A 16,599-nucleotide genomic window follows, 5' to 3' on the forward strand; every position below is an offset into this window, starting at 1 on the left:
AAAATGAACATGCTTGAAACATTTTAACAGTTCTTCAAAAACTCCCCTACGCTGACACTATGATACAAAGCAGTCAAAAACAAAAAGCATTTTGCCAAACAGATGCCATTACAGTACACTTTGCAGACCATTTACTTCTTTATCAGACCAATCCTACTTCAGAAAAACAGAGGAATGGAATCACAAAAATGAAATCTAAGAGAATCTTGTTGGAATTTAAACATTTTTATGCTACTGAAAGGGAGGGAGGTTAAAAAAAAAAGCTACAAAACTTAAGACTTCACAAAACAGAAATAATGCAGTTTACATGCCACTTAGAAATAGAGAATGTAGGTGTAATGCAATATAATAAACTAGTTAACTGTAAATACCACACCTGACATAAAATTATCCAACAGTGAATGTAATTCCTCAACCACAACCACACCAGATTATTTTAAGCTCTGAACACTTACCTAACTCACTGGATGAGATACTTTATATGGGTCTCTCTTACCCAAAATCAGACTTAAATTATAATTTATTAATTTTTTAAGCAAAAATTAAGTAAAAAGTCCTTCTGAAATATTTACAATTTAAATCTACTTTTTCACAAAAGTTGTTTTATGATGCAAGAACCCTAAACTCTGTCCTAAAGTGACAGCATACCTTTTCTCAACAAAAAAATGTCAAAATAAGCTTTTTTAGAGGTTTTATTTTCTTACATATTACTTAGTATCAGATATTCACTCATTTAAATCAGATAACATGGTGGTTTTTTCTATCAATACAACTGATGCTATGTTATTTCAACAAGGTATAAAGGCAGCTGTGCTTGCCTGTACAGCAGTGACCTTTTAATTTTATTTCCAATCAGCATTAAAGGGTTGTTACTGTTACACAGGAGGAACAAAACAGTCATTCATTGAGTGATCTGGTTGGGAAGGGACCTTAAAGATCATCTAGTTCCAACACCCCTGGCCATGGGCAGGGACACCTCCCACTAGATCAGATTGCTCAAAGCTCCCTCCAATCTGTCTCTGAACACTTCCAGGGATGGGCAATGACAGCTTCCCTGGGCAACCTGTTCCAGTGTCTCACTACCCTCACAGGAAAGAATTTTGTCCTAATATCTGACCTAAATCTATCCTCTTCCAGCTTATAACCATTACCCCTATTATTGCCAGAGAAAAAAAGCTAGTATTGATTTTAGCACTGTTATGTTGGACAAGATGAGTTTTCCACTTAGGAATTACTGCATCCCTTGCAAAGAAAAAAAGCAGCATCAACGTATCTATGAAAATACTACAGACTGAGCTCAGTAACTGCTTATTATAGAGTTGCCTCCACCAGACCAACCACTGAAGTATGATGGCTATACTTGTGATTTCAAACACAGATGACATGAAGTCTTACCCACAATGCCAACCTTCATCCTACCCTACATAGCCTAGATCAGTGAAGATCTGCATGGGGCAGCATCAATGCTCTTCTGCATGTATGAGGCCTCACTTACAAAGAGTAGTGGTTGCAAGAACTCTGTTCTGGGGCAGACCATGAAAACCCAGTCCTTCTCAGAGGAAGTCAATGGGAAAGAGGGAAAAAGATTAATGTTCTTTCTTTTTGTCCTCCTCCAAAAACTCTACTGATCTAAATCCAGAAGACTTAGAGTATAATTTAACTTCATGCCATTTCAACATCTTTTGCCATCAGTATAATGACAGTTAAAAATGCTACTGATCGTAACTTATATACATGCTGTGTTTTAGATAAGAGTAAATGAACTTGGTAACTGATGCAGAATATGTTTTGGGATCATCCCTTTATAAAGCCACCAACAAACCCACAAATACTATACTCCTTATAGCATAAAAATATCAAGCAGTGGCAACATTACCAGGTAAAAACGGTGATTTTTTCTTAATAACCTTTTTTTCTTTTTTATCCAGTTTATCCGTACTCTCTTGCTCCTTATCTTGTTCTGCATTATTAGAGTCAGTCTGATGATTTGAGAGAGTTGGGACATCTGGGTTCTGATCCTGGGCCCCAGGAGTCTTGGCCTGGTTGCAGTCAGTAGAATGTGCAGAAACAGGAATCGAAGACAAGCCACTGTTTTCTAAAGCTTGCTAAAAGAGAACAAAAAAACCTTCTAGATTAAGAAAGAAACATTCCACAGTTGGATCAACTTTTCTTAGAAGATACAATAAAAATATAATCAAGGAATTAAATGTCTCATCCACCCAGAATTTCAGCTGGATTTCAAATTTGTGAAAACATTCTTACACAATGCTGACTTCTGATTGTGAGATTTTAAGTTGGATTTTCTGTACTAATACAAGTGCCAGCGACTGCACTCAGAAGCTAATTGCTTCTACAGAACCAAGCATCTGACAGAAATACGTAGCTGTCTCTTATGCCTACTACATAAGAGAATAGATCCCCACAGAAGGTCAAATTTGAAGCCCATCAGCTAGCAGAGAAATCACAGATGACAAAAAGAAAAAGTAAAAATGCTAAACCACAGAAAGGCTCAGAAAAGGTCAAAAGCTGCTCTTAAACCACTGATAACCATCAAACCGAGGCAAGAGTAACACACATATTTTTATGTACACCTAGAAGGGACTAGAGTGTAGGCATCGTTATGGATACTACTGTGTCTGAAGAGGGTCTGGATGAAAGACTTCAAAGATACATTTGCGTAGAGTGTGCAGATACTTTATCACTTGAAAGACAGCTAAGTTTTATTTTTCTTTTGTACAACAATACGGCTAGTGATACTTACGCAGTAAGTTAAAGAACCAACCTTGAAGACCCTTTAAATTTATTTTTTTATAATAGCTATCACAACAATAGCTATATTTTGTGTTATAATTTGGTGCAACTACACATCATTGCTGACATTAGAAAACTCGTAACAGGTAATATGGTGAACCAGCACAAACCTATATGTAACATTTGGGTCTTCCAAAAAGAAATGTAAATGGTACTTAAAAGACTACCGATGAAAAAATAGCTTAAAAGTTAGCAGTCTGCCATCAATACTGAAGAAACATATTCTCTGTCCTGTTCCACTATGCAGTGGAGGCTGCAGAACAAGCACAGACAGCTGAATTACTGCCTGCATTTCTTCTGTTATGCAGCCTCTCCTACTGCCGGTATGAAGGACAGTATAATGGGTTAGACAAAACATTGGTCTGACCCAAGAAAGAATTTTCTTTGCACCAACAGGAAATACTCAAATAGCCCTGAAACTGGAACAGAATAAAGACCCTATATACATTCGCATTTTTTAACCAGATAAAAATATTTTCCCCCTCTTAAATGTCATCATGTTTTAAGTGTGGCATAACTTAAGGACATGCCACAAGCTGCTTCTAGGCAACAGGAAAAAAAAGGGGATCAGTAAAATGTCTATGTATGGGTGTGTATGTGTCAAGCTTTCTTCTAGGTCATATAATATTTAACCTTGTTTTTGTAGAACTATACAAAAGGCATCTTGGTGCATTCCATACTCATCCAGTACAACTTCACAATTCTTTCTTAACTGATAAATCATTTAGAAACACAGAAGGAATGCTATCTTTGAAAATACTGAGAACAAATTTCCCGAAAATAAAAACAAGAAAGTAAAACCACAGAAATGTAAAGCTGTTCTCACACACAGGTCTTACCTGCAAAATATCTCTGTTGATTCCCACTGCAATGTTGAGTTGCTGACCCGGTTGTTGAGGCTGGTTATTTTCTACAGGAACTGGTTCGGATAATTCAAGGAGCTGCTGGATGACATCAGTTACAGCCTGCTGACCCTGATGAGCAGTAGCTGAAGACATCTGGTTTTCTGTCTGTTGAAGAAGTGGAGACCGAAAATGTGTGGCCTGAAATAGACAGCAGTATGTATGTACAGGAAGATGAAAAACATGTATGAACTGATCTGTTCAGCTCCCTTATCTGAAATGTCTGTTATCTGTCCATTGCAATTATGTCTACTTGTCTATCTAGCACAAAACATAAGGATTATACAGGGCTTTCATTAAAGGTCTGCTCGCTCCACTAAAGAATTGATTCTGTGCATCCCTCTCACACAGTTCTTCCTAGGGTGCACAACTGTAAGCTTACTGCCTGAACTAACTGTATTGCAACTACTGAACCTTCAACCAATTTACAAAACATGGGGATCAATTACTGAATTCCACATGTAGAGGCCACATGAAAAGTAATTCCAAAACAAATAAATGCCACTAACATGGCTGTCTTTTTAAAGTTCACATTCAACTAAGGTAAGTCCTTTGGAAAAATAAACTTCTATTAGTTGAGATTTTTTTTGTATGAAATTATGTGTATTGTTGCATCACAATCTTTGAAGAGCCAACAAACTAACTTTTTTCCTTTCAGCTTTCAACCTTCTAGATCTCTTGAGATTAATCTCTTTATACTCTAAAAATTTGAAATACACAGAGCTGTGTCAAAATACTACCAAAAATTAGACTAAAACTCAAATTTCTTGGTCTTTGATTTGATAATTGTGTCTTAGGCTATCTTAGTAACAAATATGAAAAGGAAATTATAAAAAAGCCTTGGTGTTTCTTTTTAAAACCAGAAATAAAGATTCCTGCTTTTCTCCTTCACTCAAACTTCTTTTGAACAGAGTCTGTAAGTATACCATTACTGAAATAACTGCTGTCACTGAGACACCAAGCTGAAACTTACAGCTGATAAGTAACACACTTGGTAGCTGCAAGAAAACACAGCAATGCCTGCACTGTGACTGCCACATCAAGATCCCCCTTCCCTGTACTTCAGGAAAGCCAGTTCTGCAACGTCCTTTCCTCCACCACTTCATGGGCTCTTCCTGAGCTCCACAGCTCCCATGATGCCTCAATTCTAAACAACTCAACCAGAACCACAGCTCCTTCCCTCCCCACCCAAACTATGGTATCTCTGTGAAGTAAAGTCAGAAGGGCTGGATAACCTGGTATTTATGAGTCCTTACTCTCCTCTAGTATTTTTATATAGGAGGATATTTGCCTCAATTTTGAAGACGTAATGAACAGAATTATGTGCAAAATTATGACTGCATTGTGAGTGAGGGAATATAAGCCATTCAAGACCTGTTCCACTCCTAAATAACCAGCTGTATTCACCAACAAAGTTGCCTTCAGATATTAGCTAATCATATTAACACTAAGGGCTGTTGGATATCCTTTTTCATCAGCTCCACAAAAGCTTAGAAAATTCTGTAAAGTCTCTCCCACTTTTAGTTTTGACACAAGAATATGACAAAAAGTCTACACTTACATTCTTCCATTTACTATCAACAGGTTGCAAAAGATTAGCAGGTGATGTAGTTAAAGGCTGGGTGACAGAATCCTACAAAGAAATAAATAGAAAGTATTTTAAGCCTTTGTACAAAAAGAAGAAAAACATAGCTCATATCACACATAAAAGTGGCACAGTTCATTCTCCCACAGTATGGAAGCTAGGGCCAGAAAAAAATGAGACTATGGGACAGATACAAAAGTACACAGAATCACTACTATTGCTTCAGAATTTTTTTATATATATATATATATATATATCAAAGAAACACAAGTTACAGAAATCAATGCCTTAGCTGTAAGCACTGGTGGAGCAAAAGACAAACAAACAGCCTTAGAGTAAGCATATTTTACAAAATGTCCCTGTGTATCACAAAAGAATGCACTCACAGGTAGCACAGCAATTAAGAAGACTTCAATTTTAGGAACGTATACATGAAGGATGTAATCATTTTTCATCCCCAGGGATACCAGAGACTGATTGTATACTTCAGAACAGGGGAATTATTATACTGGAGATTTGTTGTTAAAGAACCTCTGGAAGTTGTGAGCAGTATAAAGAAGTCAGTTGTAATATAAAAATGCTAGTGCTAATCTCAGAATGTAACATCTATCAGTCATTATCTCTGAAGTTTCACACTGAAAGTATAACACTCTTAATATGCGATTGATGTGTCAATTATTATCTTTGTTCTTCCTCGTTAAACTTCTTGGCATCTTTTTTAAAGAGAAAAATTTTTCTCCCAATTTGCTTATACTACTTTATGGAGGTATTCTTTGTTTTTCCTCTCCTTCATGCAAGCACATTAGTATGATGCAGCAAAGATAATGACAACACATTTTTCTAATATCAGTGTCCAACGCAAATGTAAAATACTCAAGTAAACCAAAACAAGGAAAACACTGCTGGCCAGGGAAAGGAAACACAAAACAGTATTCTGCTTTAAGATTAGGCTTGTGAACTTAGACATGTACAAAAAGACACGGAGATCATACATACTTGCAAACAAATAGGACTCATTAGTCTTTTTTTTCTTTTAATTAACCTGAAGAGGCATATAGCATCTGCCATGATTTATGAAATCTAAAAATGAAAAATGGTTCTCCAAACAACACTAGTAGACATTTGTTTTCAACAAGATACATCTGATAATGAAATGGAGACTTAAAATTTTAACCGTCCCCTTCAAAGTCTGATATTACTTGTTATCCATGGACCTTTAAAGCAAAAAATCTGGAAATGATGTGAAACAGAGTGGAATAAAGGTAGAAAAGTTTAGTTTAGTCAAAGAAAAAACAACTATGATACATTAAATGTGCACTGGCTCAAAAAAAATTAAAGTCTTATGAAACCATGAGCATTTTCTGAAATTTAATTTCTTGTATCTTGGTAAATAAAGAGAAAAAAAACCAAACTAGCACTCAGTGCTTCCAATAAACCTAAGATTTTTCTTTTATGATCTGTCAAATAAAAATCTAACATTTGAAACAAGTTAGTAGAAATACTAAGAAGAATCCACTATGTCATTATGTGGAATAGAATCATATAAACAGTTTCTGAAAGTAAGTTAAAATTTATATATAATTTGAATAGTTCTAGATTTCATTGTTTCAACAAAACTTTACAATTAATTTTATGTTCTGTGATGAGGAAACCTTTCCTCCACACACAAGCTGTAAGCACCAGAATTATATTTTACTTATGGATAAATGTTCTATTTTCATCTAAATCCTCAAATTGTAAATCCTTTTTTGCATATACTTGGCCTATTTACATTCTGCCAATATTTAGTTATGCAAATCAATTCCAGGAATGACACAAAACTTTAAAAAGACCAAAAGAAGCTACAGTCTTTTAGCTACCTATTTGAAGAATTACTGAAATTAAGATATAGATTAAATTAAACTTTTAAAGGCATTTTCAGAATATACCAAGCAAAGCTTACCGCTGTGACATGAGATACATCTGTTGAAGAGCTTGCAGAATTCTGTGGACCACCCATGTGCATCTTGCTGATATGTGTATTTAAACTGCCCAGGCTTTTGAAGACACAGCTACATTCTGTACAGTTGTATGTAGGGCCATTCTTCACCTTGAATAAAACAAACAAAAAAATTGAGTACATTTTCCCTAAATCTATCAAATTTTGTATTTTTCATTAGTTATCCAGATAACAAATACACTATGGGGTTATGAGAGCTCAAATGGTTTCTTTTTTCCAAGTTACTGATATCCAGTTGTTATCTGGTATCTCACACTTATCTGGTCAACTGGAATCTACGTGCGTGACTGTCATCTCCTATTACCACTTCTCCATGTTGGGAAGCACCAGAGAGTAAAACAAACATCATCTGGCAAATGAGGCCTCATACTTTTCCCTCCTTACAATTTCCTACCACTACACGCTTAGAAACAAAACCAAAATGCAACTTTATCAACTGAGATGTGTCTGAAGATGTAACATGATACAAAATACAAATGCAAGTTTGGAAATATGAAGAGAAAAAATGCAGATAATTTATCTTCAAATTTTGGGTATCTTCTGCTTACTTTTGCAAACATACCTTTTATAAATTTCCAAGAAAAATATAATCCATTGTATGGGTCAAACCAGAATGAAAGCAAGATGGATTGGGCCATAGGGACTGCATGAGAGAAGCAAACAAGAAACCCACCAAAAACAGGACACTGTCAAGGGCAAGGAAGTTTAGTATATAGTTTGAACTGAATTTAAACACAGAGGATGAGAAAGTGATCAGCAGCAACTTGCTTGGAACTTTCAGACCAAGGGGTTAAGGTAATTAAAGCAGGTAAATTTGCAGATTCCCACCATCCTCACTTCCCCCTTTCTCCTTCGTCTATCACACAGCAGTAAGAACCAGTGCAGTACTTTTCATTATCAAACAACAAAATCTTCCAAAGAAAACATGCTGCCCTGCTTTTAATATAGTATGGAATTTTGAATTTTCTGGTATTAGCTTAAACTGGTGACAAGACCTTCAGAAAGAAGTACCAACAGATAAAATACTCTTATAACTAAACAGCGATACACGAAGTAAAAATCAACCTATTTTATTACTGCCTGTAACATTTTCTAACTGTCTCAGGATAAAATAAAGAACAGGGCTCTGTATGCAGCTTTGAAGTAAACACAACAACAGCAAGCAAGAAAAAAGAAAAATCAACAAATTATTGAAAGGAATAACTAAACCATATACTCAAGATCACTAAACACAGGAAAAGACGTGATCAAGAGGCATCACTTAGTCCCTTATCTCAAAACTTTTTTTTCTTACAGAAAAATAGAGTATCAGAGAAAAAAGTGAAAATTATTTTTGGCTTGATACCCAACAATCTTGTAATATTGAAAAAAATCAAGGTAAATGATGAAATTAATGCTAGTGTGTTCTTTTTATGTAGCAAAAGGTATCACAGAGGGAGCTGTGAACAGTGAGGAAGACTAGTCATACAAAATCATGTGAAATGTAAATATACGATTTCATATAATTAATTGTAATACAAAACACTAAGACATATTCTACAAAGGACTATATCCTAAAAGTAAGAACCTCTAAGACATTAAAAGGATCCTTAGTAAAAACATCCAAAAAATAACGTCTATTGTAACACAAATGTGGAAAACAAGAAAGCAAATCTCAGAGTTAGGGGAAAGAGTGAGAGCAGAGATGACATTCTGCATGCAGGAAAAATAATAAGAAAAAAAAGCTGCCTCTATCAACTTTATACCTTTGAAATCAAAACTAGGTCTTGTTCTATAGGTATTTCCAAGCACAAATTACTCAAGTCAACAAGAAATTTACGAACAAAGTTGCATAGCCAATACTGCTCAGAAGATTACACTGCGCTACCACAGCAGTACCTTTTGAATCTCAAAAATAGTCTGTCACAACGGAAAAATAACACAACAAAACAACAGTATAAAAAGGTCCAAAACAACGTTTTAAATCTTATTTTGTAATTTTCTTCTACATCTAACTGAAAAACTTCTGAAAAGGCTTTAAGATACATACTTCGAAGACAAATTGCAAATATGCTCTGTGATGGCATCGGTGGGTTGCTATTTGGCCTGGAAATTTTTCACCATTTTCTGCTTTGCTGATTTTGATTTACTTTCATCTGATTCTAGCCCTAGCTCTCCCAAGACTGACATACATACATTTTCATACACCTAAACCCACTAGTAATTAATTAATCTATCAACGTGCTGAAAATGCAATGGTAAATAAAGGCTTTGCTGATTATTCTAAGTAAACGTTTATTCAGATTAAGCTATTTTAGGAAAGCTGAATTTACAGGTAAAACAAAAAACTACCATCTATACCACAGTGGTAAATTTATACTGACTGCAGAAAGCACTAGAGAGCATAGGAATAGCAAAGAGGACAAGTTACATACTGAAAATTAAATAAGCAGTATATTAGCACCAACTACTTTATGAGTAATTGTATTTACCTCTGAATGAACTCTCTGTATGTGTGACTGAAGATTGCCTTTCTGAGAAAAGGCTGCAGGACAAAAGGCACAAGCGTGGGGTTTTTCACCAGTGTGCTTGATCATATGGGTCTGCAATGCCCCCTTCTGGTTAAAGGCTTTTCCACATTCACTGCATTTAAAAGGTCTTTCACCTGAAAGCAACAGAATCATTGCATCACAGAATCATTAAGGTTGGAGAAGACCTACATGATTATCAATTTCAACAACCAGCTCAACATCCCTGTGACTACTAAACCATCTCCCGAAGTGCCATGTCTACCCATTTTTTTAACACCTCCAGGGACCCTGCCTCCACTACCTCCCTGGGCAGCCTGTTCCAATGCCTCACTGCTGTTTCTGTGAAGAAATTTTTCCTAATATCCAATATGCACCTCCCCTGTCGCAACTTGACTCCATTTCCTCTTGCCCTGCTGCTAGTCACTAGGGAGAAGAGGCCAACACCCACATCACCACAACCTCCTTTCAAGTAGTTGTGGAGAGCAATGAGGTCTCCCCTCAGCCTCTTCTCCAGACCGAACATCCCCACCTCCCTCAGCCTCTCCTCATAAGACCTGTTCTCCAGACTTCAAATCAGCCTAGTTGCCCTTCTCTGCACCCTCTCCAGCACCTTGATGGCCTTCCTATACTGCAGTGCCCCAAACTGCACACAGTGCTCAAGGTGCAGCCTCACCAAGGCCAAGTACATTGGCAGGATCATCTCCCTGGTCCTACTGGTCACACTATTCCTGATGCAGCCAGGATGCTGTTGGCCTTCTGGGCCACCTGGGCACACTGCTGGCTTATGTTCAGCCAGCTGTCAATCAGCACCCCCAGGTCCCTCTCTGCTGGGCAGCTCTCCTGCCACTTCTCCCCAAGCCTGTAGCACTGTTGGGATTTATCGTGGTCGAAGTGCAGGACCCAACACTGGGCCTTACTGAAACTCATACCATAGGTTGGCCCATCGATCAAGCCTGTCCAGATTCCTCTGCAGAGCGTCCCTGCCCTGAAGCAGATTGACGCTCCCACCCAATTTAGTGTCATCTGCAAACCTACTGAGGGTACACTCTATCCCCTCATCCAAGTCATCAATAAAGATGTTAAACTTTAAATTAACATTAGTAGTTTCCTGTATCTAACTGTAAATTGTACCAGCTAAAATAAAATACTGCATGTATGTATCTGTACATACACACATAAACACAGAAATAAACTTTATTAGGTGTTTTGACAATTAAATTGTTTACCTTGACCATTAATCTCAGCACCTACTCCAATGAAAAAGTTATATGGCCTAGCTGATGATTATCAGTTAAAATGGGTAAAATAAATGAAACCTGCATGAAAGAATTATTTAGAACAGCTTCCTTGATCTTGGGGTTTGCAAAATTCTCAGAAGCTGCTATGCTAAACCACTGGAGGAAAAGAAAAAGGGGAAAAGTAAAACCAAAACACATACACCACTCATTTACACAAAATCCTATGGAATGCATATACCTGCAAAGACACAAAGGGGGGAGCAGAGGACAGAATGCACAGTAATAAATTACCAACAATCAAAAATTTAACCTTTCTTTAGTGTAAAATGAAAAAGTCTTATTTTTCTGCAAACTTTCATAACACTACCAAGTTGGCCTATACCTCCTGCTCCCTAATACTAATATTAAAGCCATTCATTCTTTACAACAACTTATTGAAAATATTTTTTAATTATATAAGATATCGTACAGCTCTGCTCAAAAAATAATTTTAAAATCTTGAATGTTTATATTACAATATTCTTAATTTAATTCATATAGCTTGAAATAAAAGCAGCTATTTTCTGAAACAGATTACAAGTAATTCACATAAACTCTGCAGGAGTGTTTATTTTCTGTTCTGCTGCTTATGGGTTTTGAAAATTCTTCATGGTCAGTAGGTTTTAACTGTATATTTTTTAATATATTAAAATACAGAACACTGATTCAAACCTTGAAATATGGTGACAAAATTCCTATTGGGCTTTCATAAGTAAAAGGCTTAGCTTCCACTAGTAGCTGCTGATGGACATAAAGAAGTATTGCTTCAGGTTAAGTTTGCCTATTTAAGTAAATCTCTTATAAAAACTGAATCTTAATTCTAGTGTGGAAATGTGGAATTTCTGTATTCCTCGAGTATAACTTAATAAAATACAGATTTGGGAAGGGGGATGGGGAGTTCATTACTTAGTTATTAATATTGGAATTGCAATCCCTGAGACTTAATTTTTTTTCTTCCCAAAGGGTGTAAGTGCTTGAAATTAATAACTATAAAGAGAAAAAGCATTAGAATTAAGACACTAAATGTAATGCTGTACATGCTGTTTTAACAAGTGAAGACTAAAGTATTCTAAATTCTTTAAAGCAGAGTTCTTCTTTCCTATATATTTTTACAGTACCCCAAGCAACTGGATGCCAGACAGAGCATCTGAAAGTTTAGACTAATAGCCTATTTCACAAATTAAATGAGTATTCATTACCTACTTGGAACATAAAATGACCCACTGTCATGTGGAGATTGGGACTACATTTTCTGTCGCTTCCCAGTAGACAAATGGATTTTTATCCTTCAAAACCTTTTAAACTTTTTGAAGCTTTACAAAAAGTGTCCTCAATCAACTATAACCTTGTTTCTTTAATTTTTACTAAAATAAGCTGAAATAATGTCTCTAATAGAGACAAGACTCTAAGCTAAGGAAGGTAATTTTCAATTACTTTTTTTTATATTACTTTGAGGAAACTTTAAAACAGGTACAAGGGTGACCTCTTGTGACTCTATGACTAGATCTGTAAAACTTAAAAAAATCCTAAGACAGTCATGCAATGGAATTTTTATTTTTTCCCCTTGGTAAACAAAAGTAATTCTTGTAAATGGCAACTCATCACATCACTCTGAACAGACTGCTAATACAAATAACATGGCACACTTACATAATCAACTGCCTGAATTAGCTAAAAACTAGACAAACAGCAACTTATTCACAAGATGGAAAGCACACACAAAGTGCACATCACTGGAGCACCTCCACTGAATCGAAAGTAACAAAACTGGTGCTCTGTAACAAATGAAACCTATAAATTAGTTAAATTTTTCTTAAATTGTTTCTAATTATATACATCTGGAAATTTTAAAAGCATGGAAATTTCCTAAGCAAAGGAATTACTTCAAGGTTGATTTAAAGCAACAGGTAACAGCATCTAATGTGACAAATGGAAGAAAAATATTTAGCATTTCATAGGTTAACTGAATTTTGTAAAATAAATACAAACTAAAATAATTACTTTCACAGTCTCACCTGTGTGTATTCTAACATGTCGTGTTAACTGACTTGGCTTCTGGAACGTCTTTCCACAGTGAGGACAGGAATAGGTAAACCCACTTCTGTCAATGTTTCTGTTATAAGATCTGGTATTTGATACCCTGTCATTTAAAAATAAAGTTATCTTAATATGAAACATGATTTTGAAGAAGCCTATTCTACCCCACACAGTCTAAATTTGATGACAATATATAGTATCAGCTGCAACAATTAAAAAACAAACTCTTTAATGATACTTAAAGAACAATGTAAACAGCACTTTTCTAAGCACCTACATTTACCAAGAATTTTAGTTATTTCTGTAGTAAAATCAATACATCTTAGAGGCTCTCTAGAGACATTTTCATTGTAAATTCTACCAGAAGTACAGTGTGACTTCACAACTACTATTTTGGTGGGAACTTTCAAGTCCATTTCTTTTGCCTGTACGTAGGCAAGACTGCCATCCTTAACTAGAACACGAAGATCTCATGAACTAGAGTACAAATACCGTTGCTGAAGTTAACACAAACAGGTTAGGACTTTAACAACCCAAATATTCACCACTGGCCCTCAAAGACAAACCACAACCTCCACAGATACATAGTGCCAAAAGTCATTTATCTATAAATCAAACTGATTCGTTTAAATGACTGCTGAAAAAACATCAACAGTAATGTTGAAAAATAACAACTGATTTTATGCTGGAAAAAAGGATCACAACTCAGATAAAACAAGCAGACACCAGAAGGCAGGGGGCAAACCATTATCATACCTAGAGCATTCCACATCTTCTATAATGCCTATCTACACCTATGCAATAATCCACCTTGTCAGTACTGCTCAAAGCTAACTGCAATTCCACAAATGTAAATACCTGGTGTTTTTTTTGAACAACTCAAGGAATTAGCTAATGTGGAGCAGATATGCAAAACACACCACCATGCTGAAACACAAGCTGGTATAACAATGTAATAAACAGCAGGGAAATAACAGTCTGTGCATAACACAGGAAATCATTAAACTTCTGCTCAAATGCTGCATATTTCTGCTCCCAAGAGAACATAGATATTAATTGTATATTTAAAGGGAAACTTATTCTCCATTCCAATTACTTCAAAGAAATAGTAAACGCATTTTTAAACTCTTCTTACATTCTTGCAGAGAAAGCACAGTGCGGGTAATGTATTTTACTTTACATATTAATTATCTACTACAATTTACTGAAGTATCCAGAGTAAGGTCGACTGCAGATTGGAGAAGAGGAGAGGAAACAGCGAAGATGTTACAACCTCTTATTTTCATCTCAGGACAGATCTAGACCAGCCTGTTGGACTACACTCTTGATGAGCAATGTCATCTGCTTCAATTATAGCTGCAGTATTTTAATAGAAGAAGTAACATCCAATTTGGAGGCAATTGTAGCAACAACCCTTATAGATCAGATCATCTTACAGTATTTAATCATTTAGAGTTATAATGACAATTTTCTTTATAGCAGAAGGTAGATACCAAATTTAAATTTTAACTTTATAATAATTTTCCATTTAAATAGTTTAGAGACAAAACAAAATACATTTTTGGGAAGGGAAAGTGCAACCACTCTGAAAAAAATTTAAGGAAACAAGGCTCTTCATAATTTTTTTAAATCCTAAAAGATTTCTGAAGCTTATTTCACACTGAAAAGCAGGAATCAAATTGATTTATGTCTTTGAACTTGAATATACTCTAAACAGTCTAATGAGTTAGACCAAACATTAACTTTTCATAATTCATCAATTCATCTCTTCATATTCAATAATACAAGAAGATTGTGTCAAATAAAAACCCAACTTTGCACTTTTATCCTTTCAAAATAACGTCTACTGAATAACAGAAGGTCTGAGCTAGATTAGCTTTGTGATGATGTGGAGCAGGAACACTTACGCAGTTCATTAACCCGACTCACATCTATTTCACTGTTAAATCTTGTGAAAGGGCAGCAAAGCACCATTATGGACAGTAGTTCACTGAATACAAATGCAACATGTTTCTAAATCCGAACTGATAAATATGGTGAATCTCATTTAAGGAAGCTCTGAAACTAGAAATAATCCATGTTTAGGGAAAAAAAAAATAGGTGCCAACCAGCCACTGAACGAACTCAACTCCCCTCAATTGGACAGGGGAAAGAAAATACATCAAAAGGCTCATGGGTCAAGACAAGGGCCAGGAGGCATCACTCACCAATTACCATCACAAGCAGAACAGATTTAACTTGGGGAAATTGGTTTCATTTATCACCAATTAAATCAGAGAGGGGCAATGAGAAATAAAACCAACTCTTAAAACACCTTCCCTTTACCTTCCTAAAAGTAAGGTTAAACTACATAGGTGAGAGAAAAGACAAAACAAATATTCACCGAAAATAAAAATAGCATGTATTATGCCTCTTTTTTTCCCTTCATTTTGTGCTTTGTCAGATTTACAAGAAACTTGTGGCAGGTTGTGATGAGAACCACTTGCAAAATACAAATAAACTGCAAGGAACAACTTCTGTCTTTGCAGAAGGTAACAATTAGGACTTTTGCAATTACAATAAATGCTATGTGAAATTAATAAAAATTTGCTTCAATATACTGCCATTAGCCTTTAAAATAAATAAATAAACACACTTCAAAAATCCCTTTGTATCAGAAAAACTTAACCTGTCTTTACAAATAGTTAGCAGAGAGAACTGCTTAGTATGGGTGCCTAAATACGAAAACAGGTGGGGAAAAAAATGGTCTCCAAAAATAACCACCTACTTCAGAAATGTTTTTTAAATGTTTTAAAACCTTTAAAAAATGTTTTATGATTTTCATAACAGCATGCCAAAGAAAATAGATTATCTGTATAGATCATGGTACTTTGTTGACTGGAAAAGCTACTCCTGCTTTTCCCAGCTACCACCATAGAAGGAACATCTGCTCATTTTGTTACAATCCTGTGACCGTCACCTTATTTTATAGTGCGTTTTCATATGCTCCTTTAGCTGTGAGGAAGTTTCAAATTCTTTTTTGCAAGACTTGCAGCTGTGGATCCTACTGCCTGCCAATTCTTGACGATGTTCTTCCATGTGTATAGACAGCTGACTCTGTAAAGTAAATTCATCTCCACACTCTGAACAGATAAGATTCTGAAAGAGATAATAAGAGACTGATTTCTCTAAATATTCCCAAACAGCAGTACACATGCACAAGCTTTGCTCAAGTAGTTGAATGCATCCTTCTACGGACCTTGGCAACTGCAAGTTAGCAGCAATGAAAAGAATACGAGCGAGAAAGGTTTATGAGCTCCATAATCATGGAATCATGAATAATAATCACTGCAAGTTTATGGTAATATTTGTATTTCAAGAAACTCCACTGAAGCTGAATTCTGAAAAACTTCATACAGTAGCAGAAACAAGCAGTTCAGCACCATCCTCACCACTTTTCCTTACTTCCTTGATCCACACAACAGAAATTTACCTAAGT

General features: G+C 35.7%; 1 protein-coding gene across 13 annotated transcripts in view; it reads right to left on the reverse strand.

Moving 5' to 3' along the window:
• Nucleotides 1–16,599, reverse strand: part of ZNF236 (zinc finger protein 236) — a 75,415-nt gene that overhangs the window by 43,246 nt on the left and 15,570 nt on the right. For 11 of the 13 annotated variants that reach the window (XR_007888734.1, XM_051611917.1, XM_051611924.1 and 8 more), the window contains 7 exons: nucleotides 16,081–16,259; nucleotides 13,100–13,224; nucleotides 9,769–9,941; nucleotides 7,241–7,387; nucleotides 5,275–5,346; nucleotides 3,651–3,854; nucleotides 1,877–2,105 (listed from right to left, as the gene is read on the reverse strand). Coding sequence is in view for 12 of the 13 variants with exons in the window: in XM_051611917.1 (XP_051467877.1) it covers nucleotides 1,877–2,105; nucleotides 3,651–3,854; nucleotides 5,275–5,346; nucleotides 7,241–7,387; nucleotides 9,769–9,941; nucleotides 13,100–13,224; nucleotides 16,081–16,259 (1,129 nt within the window). In the remaining variant the exon portion in view is untranslated. Of the gene's footprint in view, nucleotides 1–1,876; nucleotides 2,106–3,650; nucleotides 3,855–5,274; nucleotides 5,347–7,240; nucleotides 7,388–7,859; nucleotides 7,937–9,768; nucleotides 9,942–13,099; nucleotides 13,225–16,080; nucleotides 16,260–16,599 lie in introns of those variants that run through there. The other 2 variants (XM_051611915.1, XM_051611925.1) reach the window with 2 other exon arrangements.

The sequence above is a fragment of the Apus apus genome, chromosome 2, assembly GCF_020740795.1.
Source record: "Apus apus isolate bApuApu2 chromosome 2, bApuApu2.pri.cur, whole genome shotgun sequence".
NCBI lineage: Eukaryota > Metazoa > Chordata > Aves > Apodiformes > Apodidae > Apus > Apus apus.